Source organism: Salvia splendens, chromosome 17 (genome assembly GCF_004379255.2).
Source record: "Salvia splendens isolate huo1 chromosome 17, SspV2, whole genome shotgun sequence".
Lineage (NCBI taxonomy): Eukaryota > Viridiplantae > Streptophyta > Magnoliopsida > Lamiales > Lamiaceae > Salvia > Salvia splendens.
Window position 1 is genome coordinate 27,770,284 of NC_056048.1, and position 18,070 is coordinate 27,788,353.

Below are 18,070 nucleotides of genomic sequence, written 5' to 3' on the forward strand. Positions count from 1 at the left end.
GAAGGTGGAAACAGTGTGTCTCAGGCCTCCAGCGCTCGATCAAGGCAGTTATTAGCTCATTGTCCATCCTCATCGGCCTTCCACATTGAACAACTCCTCTATACATCAAGCCAATACATGACATTTTCATGTATTGGCAATGCCCAAACCTTACTCTCCGTCCTACGAACTCTCAACACATTTGTTGTGCCATTCGCCAACAAAGAGGCTGAAATGTGTTCGTTCTGACGAAACAATAGTGATGGATCCTCAGGTCCATAACATAATTGTTGTTCGGAACTTGCAGATGCCATCTACTTCAAAACATTCACCCAAGATTCAATTTTTTTCATAACACCTCAACAATCTAACTAAATTGCAACTTAGGTGCGCAATATATGCATATGAAATACCCAAATTACATAAAATCGCCCACCAAAAGGGGCACAATTACAAAAACTTAATCAATTGCTTCAATTGCTCCTACCCATTCAATGATATGCATATTAAATACCCAAATTACAGAAAATCGACCAACAAATCCAACAATTTCATCATAAACCCTAATTTTGCTAAATTAAATCCATATGAAATACCCAAATTACGGATATTCGACCAAAAATTCCATCAATTTCATCATAACCCATAATTTCATCATAATCCCTAATTATATGCAACAAAACAATAAAAATATACCAAAAATCCATCAATTTAATAAAAAACCCTACTTTTACTAAATTACGGAAAATCTGCCCAAATTAAACATTAAAGGATGTATTTAGCCAAATTGAAGAATAATTACCGTAATATGGTTGCAAAATGGTGGAAAATCGCCGGATTTTGCTCGGATACGTCGGAAATCGCCCGATTTCGTCGCTTGGTTCTGCCTTCTGCCTTTCGTTTCTGGCTGGTTCTGCCTTCTGCCCGATTTAAAACTCAACGAACGACGCATAATGGTTATGCGTCGCTAATTAACGACGCATAAGAGTTATGCGTCGCTAATGAAAGACGCACAGTGGTTATGCTTCACTAACTAACGACGCATAAGTGTTTTGCGTCGATAAAGAAGGACGCATAAGAGTTATGCGTCTTTAACAAAAAGACGCACAATGGTTATGCGTCACTAATTAACGACTCATAAGATTTATGCGTCATTAGATAACGACGCATAACCATTATGCGTCTTTCTGTTAGTGACGCATAACCGTGGGCGGATCCAGAAACTAAATATCGTGGGGTCGAATCAGATAATAAATATTAAAAAAATATTTAAATTAAATAATTTATGCAAGTATGGATATTCTGAAAACTATGTACTTCCTTAGTCCTGTCATAAGTGAAGCGTTTTACTTTTTTGCACGCAATTAAAGAAAAATGATATATACAAGAAAAAGGATACGTTGACACTTATGGTGAGACAAAAAGAGTGTACTTTTTCTGTAACAGCTCAAATTTTTAAAAATTAAAAATATAATTGTAATATGAATGATAAGGTTGAAAATATAAATTATAAAACTAAAATTAGAAGAAATTAAGTTATAGATATTGTTTATTTAGATAAGTTGATTTATTGATACATGAAAATATATATTTAAAATTAATTAAAATTATTAGATAAGAATATATTTTTAATGCACTTCTTAGAATTAATACAACTTAATAAAGAAAGAAAACTCCAAATCCATAGTATTAAATTTTAAAATTAGAAAACTAGGATATTTAATTTTTCAAAATTTAGTCAAATTGTGGGGCCATGGACTGTATCTGTCTTGATGCATCGTAACTAGGTAAATATTGGGAAGAAAAATTATGTGACATATCCATTCTCTCTCCTCATTCTTCACCGAACCCAATTTCGTTTCTCTCCTCGGCAAAAAAAATTGAAAGCGCCTCCCTAGCCGCGATCTGCCAGGATATTCCAGACGTTTCCCTTCCTCACTTCCTTCCTTTACCTCTGTTCAGTCTCATCTCACACTGCGTGAAGCGGGGCGGAGACGCGAACGGTGTAGGGTCGGAGGCTGAGGAAATGAACTCTCCGGCGGCACTCCGTGGCCGGTGGTGGGGTCGGCCGACCACACTCGACCCCACCTGGATCCGCCGCTGCGCTTAACCATTATGCGTCACTCCCTGAGGTGGAATACAATTAATGCTCTTCATTAAAATGGAATTCAAGTAATGACCTTTACCAAAAAAAGAATTGATCCGACCTATGCACAACCACAAATACAATAAAATTTGCCAGCCATGACCTAAAGTCATAAAGAAAAAAACACACTGAGACCCGTTCAGTACCCTTTTATGGCCTGGTGGGGCCCACGTAATTGGATCTTTTTTCAAGTGTTCAGTGTTTAAGAATATTTCTTAGCGGCTGGTGTTAATTTTTGTTTTTTTATTAAATGGGTGCTGACGAAAATTCACCCGACTATTATACAGAAGGAAACATCTTTTTTGTGTAAGAAATTTGTCAAAATATCATTTTAGATAAGTGAACTTTAAATATATCATTTGAGGTTCGTCAACTATGAGTTAATATTAATCGAAATACTATTTTACTATTTTCATGTTTTTTGGACGAAAATACCCTCGATACCTTGAAGGGTATATATTTTTAATAAACTTATCACACACTCATATTAGACCAAACAAAGTGTAAAGTTTGTTATATTTTAGACCTATTTTTAAGTTCTTGGGAAATACCAAATCTTGGCCAAAGTTCGATGATTTTAGAGACCTATATCCCTTTATAAACAATATGTGTTGGAAAAAAATTGCTTCCTGTTATGTGTTGAAAATTTAGAAGTGCAATAAATTGAAAGGAATAATTTTTTTTAACCAAGCGTGAAATACGTTTATTTGTAGAAATGTGGGGGTGGTCCGAGGAGGAGTACTATAAAATTGACCATGCATGTGAAAAATAAATGTTGGATTTATTTCAACAGACCATGAAAAAATAAATGACTGTAGAGGAGTAATATAATACTAATATAATCCTAGTACAATAAATAACAATAATAGATTAACCATTGGCGGCGGATTCAAAATATAATTTGGATGGGAAATCTGTGCTCTCAACTTATAACGTTTAGAAGACTGCGATATTTTAATTTAATTTAAGCCCACATAATGGTGGTTGAATTTAATCTCCATGCCGAGCCCAGGAGTAATTTCAATTTGATTGAAGGATGATAAAATTATATTATGAAATTTCAACATGAAAATATTACTATTATAATATTATAATTTAAGAATAATATTATTATTGTGTATCTAATTAACAACCTCCCCTGCTGTGACTGAATGCACAACATGGGATCCAAATCCGAACTATTCAGTGGCATTACTTCCACTCAAATTCAAATGTTCTATCCCTTTGACCCGTGAACTCAAGCGTCGATTTCTCTTGACTAGGTCATCGAGAAATAACAAACAAAGTGTAAAGTTTGTTATATTTTAGATCAATTTTCAAGTTCGTGGGAAATATCATATCTTGGCCAAAGTTGATGATTTTAGAGACCTATATCCCTTTATAAAACAATATATATTTTGAAAAAAATTGTTTCATGTTATGTGTTTAAAATTTGGAAGTGCAATGAATTGAAAGGAATAATTTTCTTTAACCAAGCGTGAAATACATTTATTTTTAGATGTATGGGGCTGGTCCGAGCAGGAGTACTATAAAATTGACCATGCTTGTGAAAAATAAATGTTGGATTTATTGCAGGAGAACTTGAAAATATAAATGACTATAGAGGAGTAATATAATACTAATATAATCCTAGTACAATAAATATCAACAATTGATCAACTATTGATGGCGGATTCAAAATATAAGTTGGATGGGAAATTTGTGTTCTCAACGGCTCTTAGAGAGAAGGATGACAATGAAAGAGGGAAGAGTACGTTTTCTACTTTACTTTAGTGAGTGGTAAAATTTTGATTTCATAATCATAATGTGAGTTAAAAAATACATATATCATTAAGGGACTGCTGTTGAAGTCTTCTTAACACATGTTCCTCGATAAGAACGAGGAAGTTTAAAAATACATATATCATTAAGGGACGTCGTTGAAGTCTTGTTGACATATATTCCTCGATAAGAATGAGGAATGCAGCTTATAACGTCTAAAAGACTGCGATATTTTAGTTTAATTTAAGCCTACATAATGATGGTTGAATTAAATCTCCGCGTCGGGCCTAGAAGTAATTTCAATTTGATTGAAAGATGATAAAATTATATTACGAAATTTCAACATGGAAATACACACGCCTGTTATAGATAAGAGGAATATCTTTTTTAGTACACGTAAAAATTTTCTATATATAATTTGACATTCAATATTATCACTTAATTTTGTGACATGCAAGAAAAGTTCATTCTTCAACTTTTTATATTAAAGAATTTTAAAATATTTTTAAGATATAGATACTCGTAAAAATTAATGTCACAGTCAATAGACGATACTAGAATATTGACATATTAATATTATTTAATTTTTAAATAATACTCCCTCCGTCTGCCATTAGGAGTCCCGGTTTACCATTTTAGTCCGTCCGCCATTAGAAGTCCCGGCTCACTTTTACTATAAATGATAGGTACACATCACTTTCCACTAACTCATTCCACTGACATTCTATTATAAAATTTATATATAAAAATGAGCCTCATATTCCACTATCTTTTCTCACCCACTTTCCTCTACATTTCTTAAAATACATGCCGAACTCAAATGTGACTTCTAATGGCGGACGGAGGGAGTAGTGTATCAATATTCAAGTATCGTCTATTAACCATGACCTTAATATTTACGAGTATCTATACCTCAAAAATATTTAGAAAATTCGTAAAAAATATACAGTAAAGATATTTATAAAAAATCATATGAGTATGTGATAAGTTAATTAAAAATATGTACTCTTCAAGATATTGAGGGTATTTTCGTCCAAAAATTTTGAAACTAGTAAAAAAGTACTTCGATTGAGGGGGGTAAAATCGTAATCTAAAATTCATTTTAGAGACCTATATCCCTTTATAAAACAATATGTGTTGGGAAAAAATTGTTTCATGTTATTTGTTGAAAATTTGGAAGTGCAATGAATTGAAAGGAATAATTTTCTTTAACCAAGCGTGAAATAGGTTTATTTTTAGACGTGTGGGGCTGGTCCGAAGAGTACTATAAAATTGACCATGCTTGTGAAAAGTAAATGTTGGATTTATTGCTGCAGACCTTGAAAAAATAAATGACAGCAGAGGTGTAATATAATATCAGAACAATAAATATCAATAATTGATCAACCATTGGTGGCAGATTCAAAATATAATTTGGATAGGAAATTTGTGTTCTCAACTTATAACGTTTAGAAGACTGCGATATTTTAGTTTAATTTAAGCCCACATAATGGCGGTTGAATTTAATCTCCATGCCGGGCCAGGAGTACTTTCAATTTGATTGAAAGATGATAAAATTATATTACGAAATTTCAACATTAAATATTAATATTATAATATTATAATTTAAGAATAATACTATTATTCTGTATCTAATTAACAACCTCCCCTGATGTGACTGAATGCATGGCATGGTATCCAAATTCGAACTATTTTGTGGTATTACTTCCACTCAAATTCAAATGTTCTATCCCTTTGACCCGTGAACTCAAGCGTCGATTTCTCTTGACTAGGTCATCGAGAAATAACACACAAAGTGTAAAGTTTGTTATATTTTTTTTACTAATTTTCAAGTGCATGGGAAATATCATATCTTGGCCAAAGCTGATGATTTTAGAGACCTATATCCCTTTATAAAACAATATGTGTTGGAAAAAAATTGCTTCCTGTTATGTGTTGAAAATTTGGAAGTGCAATAAATTGAAAGGAATAATTTTCGTTAACCTAGCGTGAAATACATTTATGTGAAATACATTTATTTTTAGATGTTTGGGCTGGTCCAAGGAGGAGTACTACAAGACTGACCATGATTGTGAAAAATAATTGTTGGATTTATTGCAGCAGACCTTGAAAAAAAATGACTGCGGAGGAGTAATACTAAAATAATACTACTAGTACAATAAATAAATAAGAATAATTGATAAATCACTGCCGGGGAATTCAAAATATAATTTGAATAGCAAATGTGTTCTCAACTTCTATTTGAGAGAAGGATGACAATGAACGAGGGAGGAGTACCTTTTCTACTTTACTTTAATGAGTGGTAAAATTTTGATTTCATAATCATAATGTAAGTTTAAAAATACATATATCATTAAGGGACTGTCGTTGAAGTCTTCTTGACACATGTTCCTCGATAAGAATGAGGAAGTTTAAAAATACATATATCATTAAGGGACGTCGTTGAATTCTTCTTGACACATGTTCCTCGATAAGAATGAGGAAGTTTAAAATTACATATTTCATTAAGGGACGTCGTTGAAGTCTTCTTGACACATGTTCCTCGATAAGAATGAGGAATGGAGCTTATAACGTCTAGAAGAGTGCGATATTTTAGCTTAGTTTAAGCCCATATAATGGTGGTTGAATTTATTCTCCGCGCCAGGCTCAGGAGTAATTTCAATTTGATTGAAAGATGATAAAATTATATTACGAAATTTCAACATGAAAATATTAATATTATGGTTATACAAGTTCCAACTAAAGATGAGATAAGGGAATTGCAGGGATGTGCTTTCATAGTTATGGCTATACAAGTTCCAACTACAACACCCTAGCACAATTCATAGTACACTAGAAGGAGTCACATAAGTTTTTTTCATGCAGCACATGCGTAGATTACTGACACTAGGGGCGTCAATCCTAGATTTGTAACTTCTAAAAGCTCCTAAGACCCTCGAGATGTCCTCACACTCCATTAACAGTGTCGGTTTAAAGGAAGCTAATTGTAATGTCAACTAAGCTATTCTAACTCGTCAACCACCCCTCACGATTATGTAGCAAGTCAATAAATCACCACAGAATGTGTCACTCAGACATGAATCAATTATCCAACACTTAGAATAGAAACGAGTAATGAACAAAACAGATATGAAATAAATATGAACTGTATAACCAAAGTCTGAGCGTATCAGTCATGAAGGAATTTTACGAGTATCTATACCACAAAAATATTTAGAGAATTCGTAAAAAATATAGAGTAAAGATATTTATAAAAATCATATGAGTATGTGATAAATTAGTTAAAAATATGTACCCTGCAAGGTATTGAGGGTATTTTCGTCCAAAAAACTTGAAAATAGTAAAAAAAAGTATTTTTATTGATACGAACTCATAGTTGACGGACCTCAAATGATATTTTTAAAGTTCATGGATCGAAAATAATACTTTGACAAAGTTCGTGGACCAAAAGAGATGTCTCTCTATAGAAAATTAGAGCTCCCTGTGATTTCCACCGAGCAGCGGCGCCACTACTACATACAACCCAAAACTTCTACTCCATTAATTATGATTGTGTAATACTCTCTCCGTCCGTGAAATGTTGTCCAATTTTACCATTTTGGTCCGTCCTTGAAAAGTTATCCACTTTGTTTTTTTCTATTTTTGGTAAATGGTCCCCACTTTCCACTAACTCTTTACACTCGCATTCTATTACTCCCTCCGCCCCATTAAAATATGGGCAATGGAGATGGCACGGGAATTAAGACAAAATTGGTAAAGTAAGAGAGAGAAGGAGAATTGTAGTTACAGTAGTGTTAGTGGTTATTGGGACTTACATTATTAATTTGATATAATTTTTCAAAAATGAAATACACATATTTTTATGGAACGGAGGGAGTATAAAACAAATATATAAATGTGGGACCCTCTTCAACTAACTTTTTCAACTCACTTTTCTACACATTTCTTATAACCTGTGTCGAGTCAAACTTGGACAATATTTTGCGGACGGAGGGAGTATCTCCCAAGCTTTCCAAGCGCCATAACCGTCCGCCGCCGCAACCTTCCCTGCCGGCTAGTCGGAGTATTTTCCGCCACCCACCTGTTTGGACTGAAACTCATTCACAAACCGACTACTTCCCCCGTCCGTGAAATGTTGTCCATTTTTTCCATTTTGGTCCGTTCGTGAAAAGTTGTCCACTTTGCTTTTTTTCTTCTACTTTTGATAAATGGTCCCCACTTTGAACTAACTATTTACACTCACATTTTATTATAAAACTAATATATAAAAACTAATATATAAATGTGTGACCTTCATTCCACTAATTTTTTTATCTCGCTTTTCTTAAAACCCAGACAATATTTCATGAACGGAAGCAAAAATAAGGGGGGTAAAATTGTAATCTAAAATTCAGTTCTGCATGTGAGATGAGACGCGCTCCCAGAATTAAAAACCAAGTCCACGAGGTTCCGGTAGGGATCACCTAATACTATTCCTACAACATTTCCTACTACCCCACTACTAAATAAACATGTGGGCTGTGGCTCCTATTTGGCAATAAATATATCATTTCCCAACACAACCTCTCTCCTCTATCTTCACTCTCCCTAATTCTTCCTTAATATACGTTTCAATAAATACAAATATAAACCTCTTTTCTCTACCTTCTCATAGTATTAGGTGATCCCTTTGAAAATGGGTGAGGAAATTAGCAACAAGCAAGTGATACTCAGCAACTATGTCAAATCTTCTGTGAAGGAATCCGATATGTCGCTTAGAACTTCCAAAATTCAGCTCAAAATTCCCAGGGGTTGCGACGGCGCCGTTTTGGTGAAGAATCTCTACTTATCCTGCGATCCTTACATTATTCAAAGCATGAAGAAGCGGAATGGCTATATTGCTTCTTTCATGTTGGATTCTGTAAGTTTAGTTTTTTTTAGTGAAATTTTTATTGTTGAAATTAATTTTTTCTTCTTGTTGGAATAGAAGTTGTTATATACGTCTTGATTTAAATCGGGGCCCTTATTTTTTTTTATTTTATTAAAACAAAGACTGACTTATAATAAAATATTGTGTAGATGATCTCATTTGAATACTATAATAGTATAGTTTTTGTTTGATGAATAGTGGGAAGAAATAAAAATTGTATGTTTCCATAGTTAAAATGTTGGTTGTCTTTTTGTGGTTCTTGTTTGATGAATAGTTTGAGATTTTTGGGAAAGAAATAAAAAATGTTATCTTTCCATTGATACAATTTTGGTTGCATCTTTTTGTGTTTCTTGACCTTTTTCTGGTGACAGCCTATTTCTGGATTTGGAGTGTCGAAAGTACTGGATTCAACTCATACGAATTTCAAGACGGGCGAGCTAGTGTGGGGGTTTACTGGCTGGGAGGAGTATAGCCTTATTAAAGATACAAACATATTGTTTAAGGTTCATGATAAAGATTTGCCTCTCTCTTATTATACAGGGATTCTTGGTGAGTTTCTCGAGCCCATTGTGATGATCGGCTTATTTAGCTTGTAGCCTTTAAATTTCTCGCTTGATTTCTGCTTCCTAGTTTTGAGGTAGAACTAGTTTCTGCACAAGTTATTTATCTAGTTATGTATGCAGTTAAACTGTTAACGAAACAAGCTGTTGAGGATCTATACATGCTTGAATTAGGAGGGGAATAGATTGGGAAATGTTGGATTTGTGGCATTTGTCTTGATAATTTCTTAAAAAAAAGGATAGGAGAGCACGAACATGAGACTGAAAATCAACGTGTTTCGTGTTATCATTTTAGGCATGCCTGGCATGACAGCTTATGTTGGTTTTTTCGAGTTTTGCTCTCCCAAAAAGGGGGATATTATGTATGTCTCTGCTGCATCCGGAGCTGTTGGTCAGCTCGTTGGTCAGTTTGCAAAGACCGCAGGTTGTTACGTTGTTGGGAGTGCAGGGAGCAAAGAAAAGGTAAGAATCTAATGGCTTATCCAAAACTTATTAGATTGTTGGCTAGATTGGTTGTCGATTAATATGCTATTTTTCTTCCGTGGCAAGTTTATGTTTCACATTTGATGAACAAGTCAGTTGTTGCATTGATGAAGGTCGATCTCTTGAAGAACAAATTGGGGTTTGACGAAGCATTCAACTACAAAGAAGAGCAAGACTATGATGCAGTGTTGAAGAGGTGACCTTTTGCCTCCCTATGACCTATCATTGCTATAAAAATGTGTATACTTATTTAACATTGAAGAATAGTTAGTAATTTAACACACAATACACATATTTATGTTCTTATTTAAGAAAAGAATCCTTTTGTATCCAACACAAATTTCATAAAACTAACAAAAAACTGCGAAGTTTGGTAAAAATCAGCTGAAAAAACCGCGAAGTTTGGTAAAAATCAGCTGAAAAAACCACGAAGTACGGATCAGTTCGCAATCATCCCACGTCTGTGGATAACAAATCCATATATATAATTTTTTTGGTTAGTTATTTGAAAGAATTTGACCAAATTTTATAGTTTTTCCGGCAATTTATCGTTATATAGATAATACTCACAAATTTGTGTTGTTGTTCATTAGATACTTCCCCGATGGCATAGACATCTACTTTGACAACGTGGGAGGGAAGATGCTCGAAGCGGTGCTAAACAACATGAGACTCCATGGTCGTGTTGCTGTTTGTGGGATGATCTCCCAATACTGCCTTGAGCAGCTCGAAGGCGTCCACAACTTGCTTTACCTATTCACAAAACGGATCCGTATGGAAGGATATACCGTTAGCGACCACTACCATCTCTACCCGAAATTCCTGGAGATGGTTGTGCCTCTAATCAAGGAAGAGAAGATCACATACGTCGAAGACATTGCCGAAGGCATTGAAAGCGCGCCTGGGGCTCTCGTTGGCTTATACTCCGGTCGCAACGTCGGGAAGCAGGTGGTGGTGGTTGCTCGTGAGTAATTCTATTTTTCGCAGAGTGAATCATTGGCAATAAGGAAGGACTTAAATAAGGTTATAATCATGAATTATAAATATATACTCATGAATGATGTATTGTTAGTAATTGACACAGGTAAGACTTAAATAAAGTTAATCATCAGAAATGAAACATTCAAACACTTAGTTTTTCCCACAAATTATAAAATTGGTCTAAAATATCACAAACTTTACATTTTGTTGTCATTTCACAATTCAGCCCAAATATGATATTTTCGGCAAAAATCTTATTATATGTGGGTAACCGTGAAATGGTTATGATATTTTAGATTACTTTTTAAGTTTGTGACAAGTAGGATAAACAACTACGTAGAAAATCACATTGATATAGTAAAAGTCAAGTAGGATAAAAAAATGCATGAAAGTTGGTCGGATTTGGTGGACCTGCCATGGGAAATAGTAGTACTTACAAACTAATTAAGTGTAAAGTTTATTATATTTTAGACCAATTTTTAAGTTCCTGGGAAATTCCAAATCCTGGCCAAAGTTCGATGATTTTAGAGACCTATATCCCTTTATAAAACAATATTTGTTGGGAAAAAATTGCTTCCTGTTATTTGTTGAAAATTTGGAAGTGCAATGAATTGAAAGGAATAATTTTCTTTAACCAAGCGTGAAATAGGTTTATTTTTAGACGTGTGGGGCTGGTCCGAGGAGTACTATAAAATTGACCATGCTTGTGAAAAGTAAATGTTGGATTTATTGCAGCAGACCTTGAAAAAATAAATGACAGCAGAGGTGTAATATAATACCAAAACAATAAATATCAATAATTGATCAACCATTGGTGGCGGATTCAAAATATATTTTGGATAGGAGATTTGTGTTCTCAACTTATAACGTTTAGAAGACTGCGATATTTTAGTTTAATTTAAGCCCATATAATGGCAGTTGAATTTAATCTCCATTCCGGGCCAGGAGTACTTTCAATTTGATTGAAAGATGACAAAATTATAATAAGAAATTTCAACATGAAATATTAATATTATAATATTATAATTTAAAAATAATACTATTATTCTGTATCTAATTAACAACCTCCGCTGATGTGACTGAATGCATGGCATGGTATCCAAATTCGAACTATTTTGTGGTATTACTTCCACTCAAATTCAAATGTTCTATCCCTTTGACCCGTGAACTCAAGCGTCGATTTCTCTTGACTAGGTCATCGAGAAATAACACACAAAGTGTAAAGTTTGTTATATTTTTTTTACTAATTTTCAAGTTCATGGGAAATATCATATCTTGGCCAAAGCTGATGATTTTAGAGACCTATATCCCTTTATAAAACAATATGTGTTGGAAAAAAATTGCTTCCTGTTATGTGTTGAAAATTTGGAAGTGCAATAAATTGAAAGGAATAATTTTCGTTAACCTAGCGTGAAATACATTTATGTGAAATACATTTATTTTTAGATGTTTGGGCTGGTCCAAGGAGGAGTACTACAAGACTGACATGATTGTGAAAAATAATTGTTGGATTTATGCAGCAGACCTTGAAAAAAAATGACTGCGGAGGAGTAATACTAAAATAATACTACTAGTACAATAAATAAATAAGAATAATTGATAAATCACTGGCGGCGAATTCAAAATATAATTTGAATAGCAAATGTGTTCTCAACTTCTATTTGAGAGAAGGATGACAATGAACGAGGGAGGAGTACCTTTTCTACTTTACTTTAATGAGTGGTAAAATTTTGATTTCATAATCATAATGTAAGTTTAAAAAGGGTGATGCTAAATGGTCATATTATGGCTGGCCATAATCAGATTTTTTATTTGAAAACTGAGTCATTTAATACACTTAGAAAGTATCAAAATTTTCAAGACTATACTACCCTTTGCCTTAATTTATCCAACAATATTTTCCTTAGCCTTCAATAAAATGTACTACGTACGCTTTATACTTAATATTTCTTTCCTTAATTAAATCAAACACATAGAGACTCAATTTCGACAAAAGAAATTCTTATTCAACATCCACATTAATAGAAATAGAAGTCGCGAAATTTCGGGGTGCTACATCCTTCCCCTCTTAACAGGAATTTAGTCCCAAAATTTGGTCGTCTCACAAAAACAACTCGGGGTACTTTTCTTTCATCCTATCTTCTAACTCCCACGTGGCTTCCTATGTTCGCATGCTTATGTCGTAGTACTTTCACACTTTCTCACACATAGCACACATTTACAACATCATGTCACTCATGCTCATGTTTCAACATAATAACACCATCACAGTGTCATATTCACACATAACTTTCATACACATGCATACTCTTGCCAAAACATCCTTATCATCACATCATCGATTTCACATTCTTTCAACAATTTAAAACATACCTCACTTTCTTTTGGTTGAGCGTGATATTTTGGATGTTGAGCCTTCGTGACACTTCTAGTCTAGGGGTACTAATCTAGACTTAAGCTGAAAGAATACTCTCGGACCAGAGCGAAAGAACGAAGCTCTGCTACCACTTTGTCACGACCGCCCTTACTAAGGATAGTGAAGACGGGGAAAACGTGACGAGGGGAGGGACTAAGGAGCGGGGAAGAAAAGGGAGACGCAAGTATGAAAAACCTAGTTAACTTCAAAAAAGAAATATTTTAGTTTATTGAAAAGTTTAAGCAACGGATTTTAGCCTCAAAATACTTAATGTCATAAAACAAATGTCATAAAACAGTATTAAATAGTGCGAAAGACTTCTAAAAATTAATTTCAAACACGGCAGCGGAAAAACAAGTATTCAAGAGAGTCAAAGGGAGACGCCTATGTATGAAGACACAACGCATCCAAATTTCCTAAGCCGACTCAACATCCATCGCAACACCCCGCTCAACCTGCACATAAGGAAAACATATGCAGGGTTGTGTATTTGATATACTCAGTGAACACACGCCAAAATATTTGATAAAAGTTATGTCATCCATACAATAGTGAACTCGAGTTTTAACATTTTAGAAAAGAAGTATCATCGAGTATCACAAAAACATTTTCATAGCCTGGCCAGGCAAAACAATCTCCCCACTTTTTCAACAATCAATCATTCACATCCTCTTGCCATAGTGCAACGAGAGTGTGGAATGGGAGAGATCAAGGAAAAAAAATACTTAAATCCTCAAATCAAATAGGAATAGAATTTAAATTTGGTAAGATATGGTAAGATTTAATTGGATTTTAAATCAAGGAAGGAGACAAACAAGATACCAATTAAATCCACAAAATAATTCCTTCTCCTAATTACTAGGAGATTTCGAAAATCTCAAGGGATGGCATAATTTGGTTTGGATTTAATTTGGATAAATATCCCAAAGCAATTAATTAAATCCCAAAAAGAAAGAATTATTTCCAATAAATAGGAGGGCCGAAAATTTTAAATAAAATGGCTAGAATGATTATGTATTATCCCATTTAATTTAATTCACACATTGGAAGCTTAATCGCATTAACTCACATTTACTCACAACAACTAATTTCACATAATTAACTCAAACACATAGAGACTCAATTTCCACAAAATAAATTCTTATTCAACATCTACATTAAGAGAAATAGAAGTCGCGAAATTTCGGGGTGCTACGACTACCATCTCTACCCGAAGTTCCTGGAGATGGTTGTGCCTCTAATCAAGGAAGAGAAGATCACATATGTCGAAGACATAGCCGAAGGCATTGAAAGCGCGCCTGGGGCTCTCGTTGGCTTATACTCCGGTCGCAACGTCAGGAAGCAGGTGGTAGTGGTTGCTCGTGAGTAATTCTGTTTTACGCAGAGTGAATCATCGAAAATAAGGAAGGATTTAAATAAGGGTATAATCATGAATTATATATATATATATATATATATATATATATATATATATATATATAAAATCATGAATTTGATGTAATGTTATTAATTGAAACATAAAGGTCTTAAATAAGGTTAATCATCCCAAATAACACAATCTGTATTGCGATTTTATTGATTTTCAAACTATTGCATAAATTATGAGACAACACCTCCGATCTTCCATTTCTTATTTATCTCTTCCCTTCACTATTCATGACTATCATTATTTCATTTTCTATTTAATTTATTTATTATAAAACTTAATTAAAATACCAGATTTCTGAATTTTAACTTTCATAGATGTCTCTGGTAGGGATGTCAATCGGGTCGGCGCAGCGGGTTTCGGGCCAACTCTACCCGAGTTATGGGTCAATCAGGTACGGGCTAATCGGGTAGTAGTTTTTTTCGGGTTATAGAAGTTCAACCCTAACCCTAAAAACTTGAGTTTTGAGCTAGCCCAATAGGTTAATCGGGTTGCTACCGATAAATTTAACATGTGATCAATCCAATAAATAATGTTGAAAATTAGCTATATTTATAAAATGTTAAACAATTAATTATGATAAATTTGAGATATATGCTTAAATTCAAATATAAACACGATTAAATACTAATATTTGACATTTATGCAAAATAAAACATAAATATCAAGAAATTTCAAAGCATATTTTGGAATTTTAAATGTTTTTCTTTGTGAATTTGAAGTTTCCAATTTATTTTATCTATTATAAAGAATGGGATCCAAATCCAAACTATACAGTGGCATTACTTACTTCCACTGAATTCAAGCGTCGATTTCTCTTGACTAGGTCATCGAGAAATTAGGATTATTTTTATGAATTAAACAATTTTAAGCTTGTTTTCAAGGTCGCTATAACAGACAAGGCGGCTCTGGGAGACGACTCGAAGTATGGATACTCATTTTGAGTGTGATTCTGGACTTGCTCAATTTTTAAGCAAAGCAGATTTCATTGTCGCATTCGATTTATTCTTCAAAGAAGAAGAAAGAAGTTTCATCTCTTAGTTTCTAGTTTCTAACATGTACAAAAACGGTTATTGAAGCTTACAAAAAATATTTTAGATATACATTAATACACAAATCAATCCTCACCGTGTTGGAAATATCAACTTGGATATCCACTTGGAAGAAGTGGAATCCAATTTGATCTCTATAATGTAGATGAAAATTCAAAGATGATCACATCTTGATAGAAGACAAATCCAATTTGTCTACTATTTCATCCATTCCTAAACACATATATATGTTTGGAGGGATTAAGGAGAATTCATAACTTACACATCAAAATCACACTTCTCTTCTCTCTCTAAGCTAAGATCCCCCACTCTCATATAGCCTCTTCAAGAGCATCATCTCCTCAATTCTTGAAACTCCGAAAGTTTGTTGGTGCCTAGTGGATTTGAGGTGCTTCTACCCACTAGGACGAAGTCTTTTTATCTTTGGGGACACTACGCCAATCTGTGAGCACTAGCCGGGGCGTAATTTGTCTTGCGGAAAGAGGGCTTTCCTCGACTCAGCTTATAGTTAGTACGGTTATTTTCTATTTTTGTTGTAATTTCCATTTCACTTGTATTTGTATTGTTCTTCGATTGTAATAGTTAGAGTACTGCGTCGAGGACACTGGTACACTGTTTGTATTGTTTTTGGTTCTTGAGAAATATAAGAATTTGTTAGAACCTTAGATGGAAACAAATTATTTGCCCCCAATACCAACTAAGGACGCACCATGGAACTATCTTCGCAGGGACTAAGACCTCAAAGGAATTTGTGGGAGGCTCTTCAGAAGAAGTACCATGTCCAGGATACCGGTACAAAGAAGTATGTAGATGCAAAAATTATTGTCATAAATTTAGAATAAATGTGATGAAAATTGTTATCGTGCTCTGTTAGTGGAAACTGGAATTACAAGAGATAAACAAAAACCGGGCGTAATACAACCCAAGAAGGAAGAACAGAAACTGAAAAAATATAACGAAGCTGTAAAATGGAAATTAAACTTAGCCGAGTCGAGGAAAGTCCTCTTTCCGCAAGACGAGATACGCCCCGATAGTGCTCTCGGTTTGGCGTGTCGTCCCCAAAGATAAAACGACAACCCCTCTGGTGAAGCAGCACCGCTATCAGCAGAGCTCCGGCGAACTGGAAGAGGAGAGGGCAGAGCTTTGAGAAGAAAGACTACGTAGAGAGAGTATGATGCTTGTGTGTATGTTCTGATTGCTTTGATGCAAGGAGTGACTAACCTATTTATAGGCCTAGTCCACTGCATGGGTTATCTTAGTCTTGATGGTAGTCATCATGGCTCATCATGGCGTGGCTGTAACAGCCAGCCGTTACGAATTTGAAAGCAGGAGTGGTCGACGTTGAACCTGGACGCTGTACACGCCCTGTTCATCCGTCGCGTGTGGACTTCACTACTGGCTTGATCAAGTTGCTGTCAACCCAGCTGATCAAGCCGTTAACTAACTATTTTCCACATGTCCCTGAAACACCGTGTCCCCCGCTCTCATGTACACAACTACATGTCAATCACTTTCACACCACCCAGTCAGTAGAGTACCACATTTAATTCCTGTCTAGGTAGAATCTCAACCCAAGCGTGGTAGCTAACCAAACCCCTCCAGATTATCACCACAATTACCCAAAGCGCATCCATCTCTGTGGGATTCGACCCTTACCTCCACTATACTAACCAGTAGAAGTAGGTTGAGGAATTTATTGATGCCAGGTTTTGGTTGGCTGGGATTTCTATCCTGATCAGGTGGATACACCCTTGCTTAACACAACACCGAGAACCTGCAACTCATCAAATGGCGCCATTGCCGGAGATGGATGGCGTTATTAACTGTTATTGTGTGTGATACTTTGGCGTATATATTGTGCATAATTTTTCTCTTTTCTTTTTATTTCAGTTTATGAGAAGCAGTTCTGCTCCTGACCATTGGAAGCCGAAGATACTCCAACGAGGGACTATACTCATGACCACTTGTTCTGGCCTGTCGACAGCCCTGTCTGACCTAGGCACGAGTAGTGATGAAGAGCAAGACACCAAGAAGGAAGAATACCAGAACCGGTGCTACAATTGGAAGGTAACCCAAGGAGGATGGCTGCCCACGTAGAAGATGACCCAGAGATCGGATCTCTGAACGCGCATACCGACGGAGAACCGCCGCAAGCCATAGTTGTCACCCCGAGACACACAGTCTGTGATGTGAAGCCCCATGTTATCGCAATTCTACCCACGTACTGTGGGAAGAGTTATGAAGGGCCCTACGAGTTCCTTCATGAGTTCTGTAAGATTTGTAAGGCACAGAGAAGGCCAACGGGGGCGACCGAGGATGACTGCAGATTGAAGGCCTTGCCGTTCGTCCTAAAGGGG

General features: G+C 35.1%; 1 protein-coding gene across 1 annotated transcript; it reads left to right on the forward strand.

The window, feature by feature from the left end:
* The first annotated feature begins 8,439 nt into the window (after positions 1-8,439).
* LOC121773216 (2-alkenal reductase (NADP(+)-dependent)-like) lies at positions 8,440-10,972 on the forward strand. Its single transcript, XM_042170030.1, has 5 exons — positions 8,440-8,786; positions 9,167-9,344; positions 9,651-9,817; positions 9,952-10,034; positions 10,432-10,972. Exons 1-5 carry the CDS (start codon positions 8,562-8,564, stop codon positions 10,808-10,810), a joined length of 1,032 nt encoding a protein of 343 aa, XP_042025964.1. The 5' UTR covers positions 8,440-8,561; the 3' UTR covers positions 10,811-10,972.
* Positions 10,973-18,070: the final 7,098 nt, after the last annotated feature.

Coding starts and splice junctions, on each gene's coding strand:
- LOC121773216 (XM_042170030.1), top strand. CDS start 8,562: ATGGGTGAGGAAATTAGCAACAAGCAAGTGATACTCAGCAACTATGTC. Junction 9,818..9,951: donor GTGCAGGGAGCAAAGAAAAG/GTAAGAATCTAA, acceptor GCATTGATGAAG/GTCGATCTCTTGAAGAACAA. Junction 10,035..10,431: donor TATGATGCAGTGTTGAAGAG/GTGACCTTTTGC, acceptor GTTGTTCATTAG/ATACTTCCCCGATGGCATAG.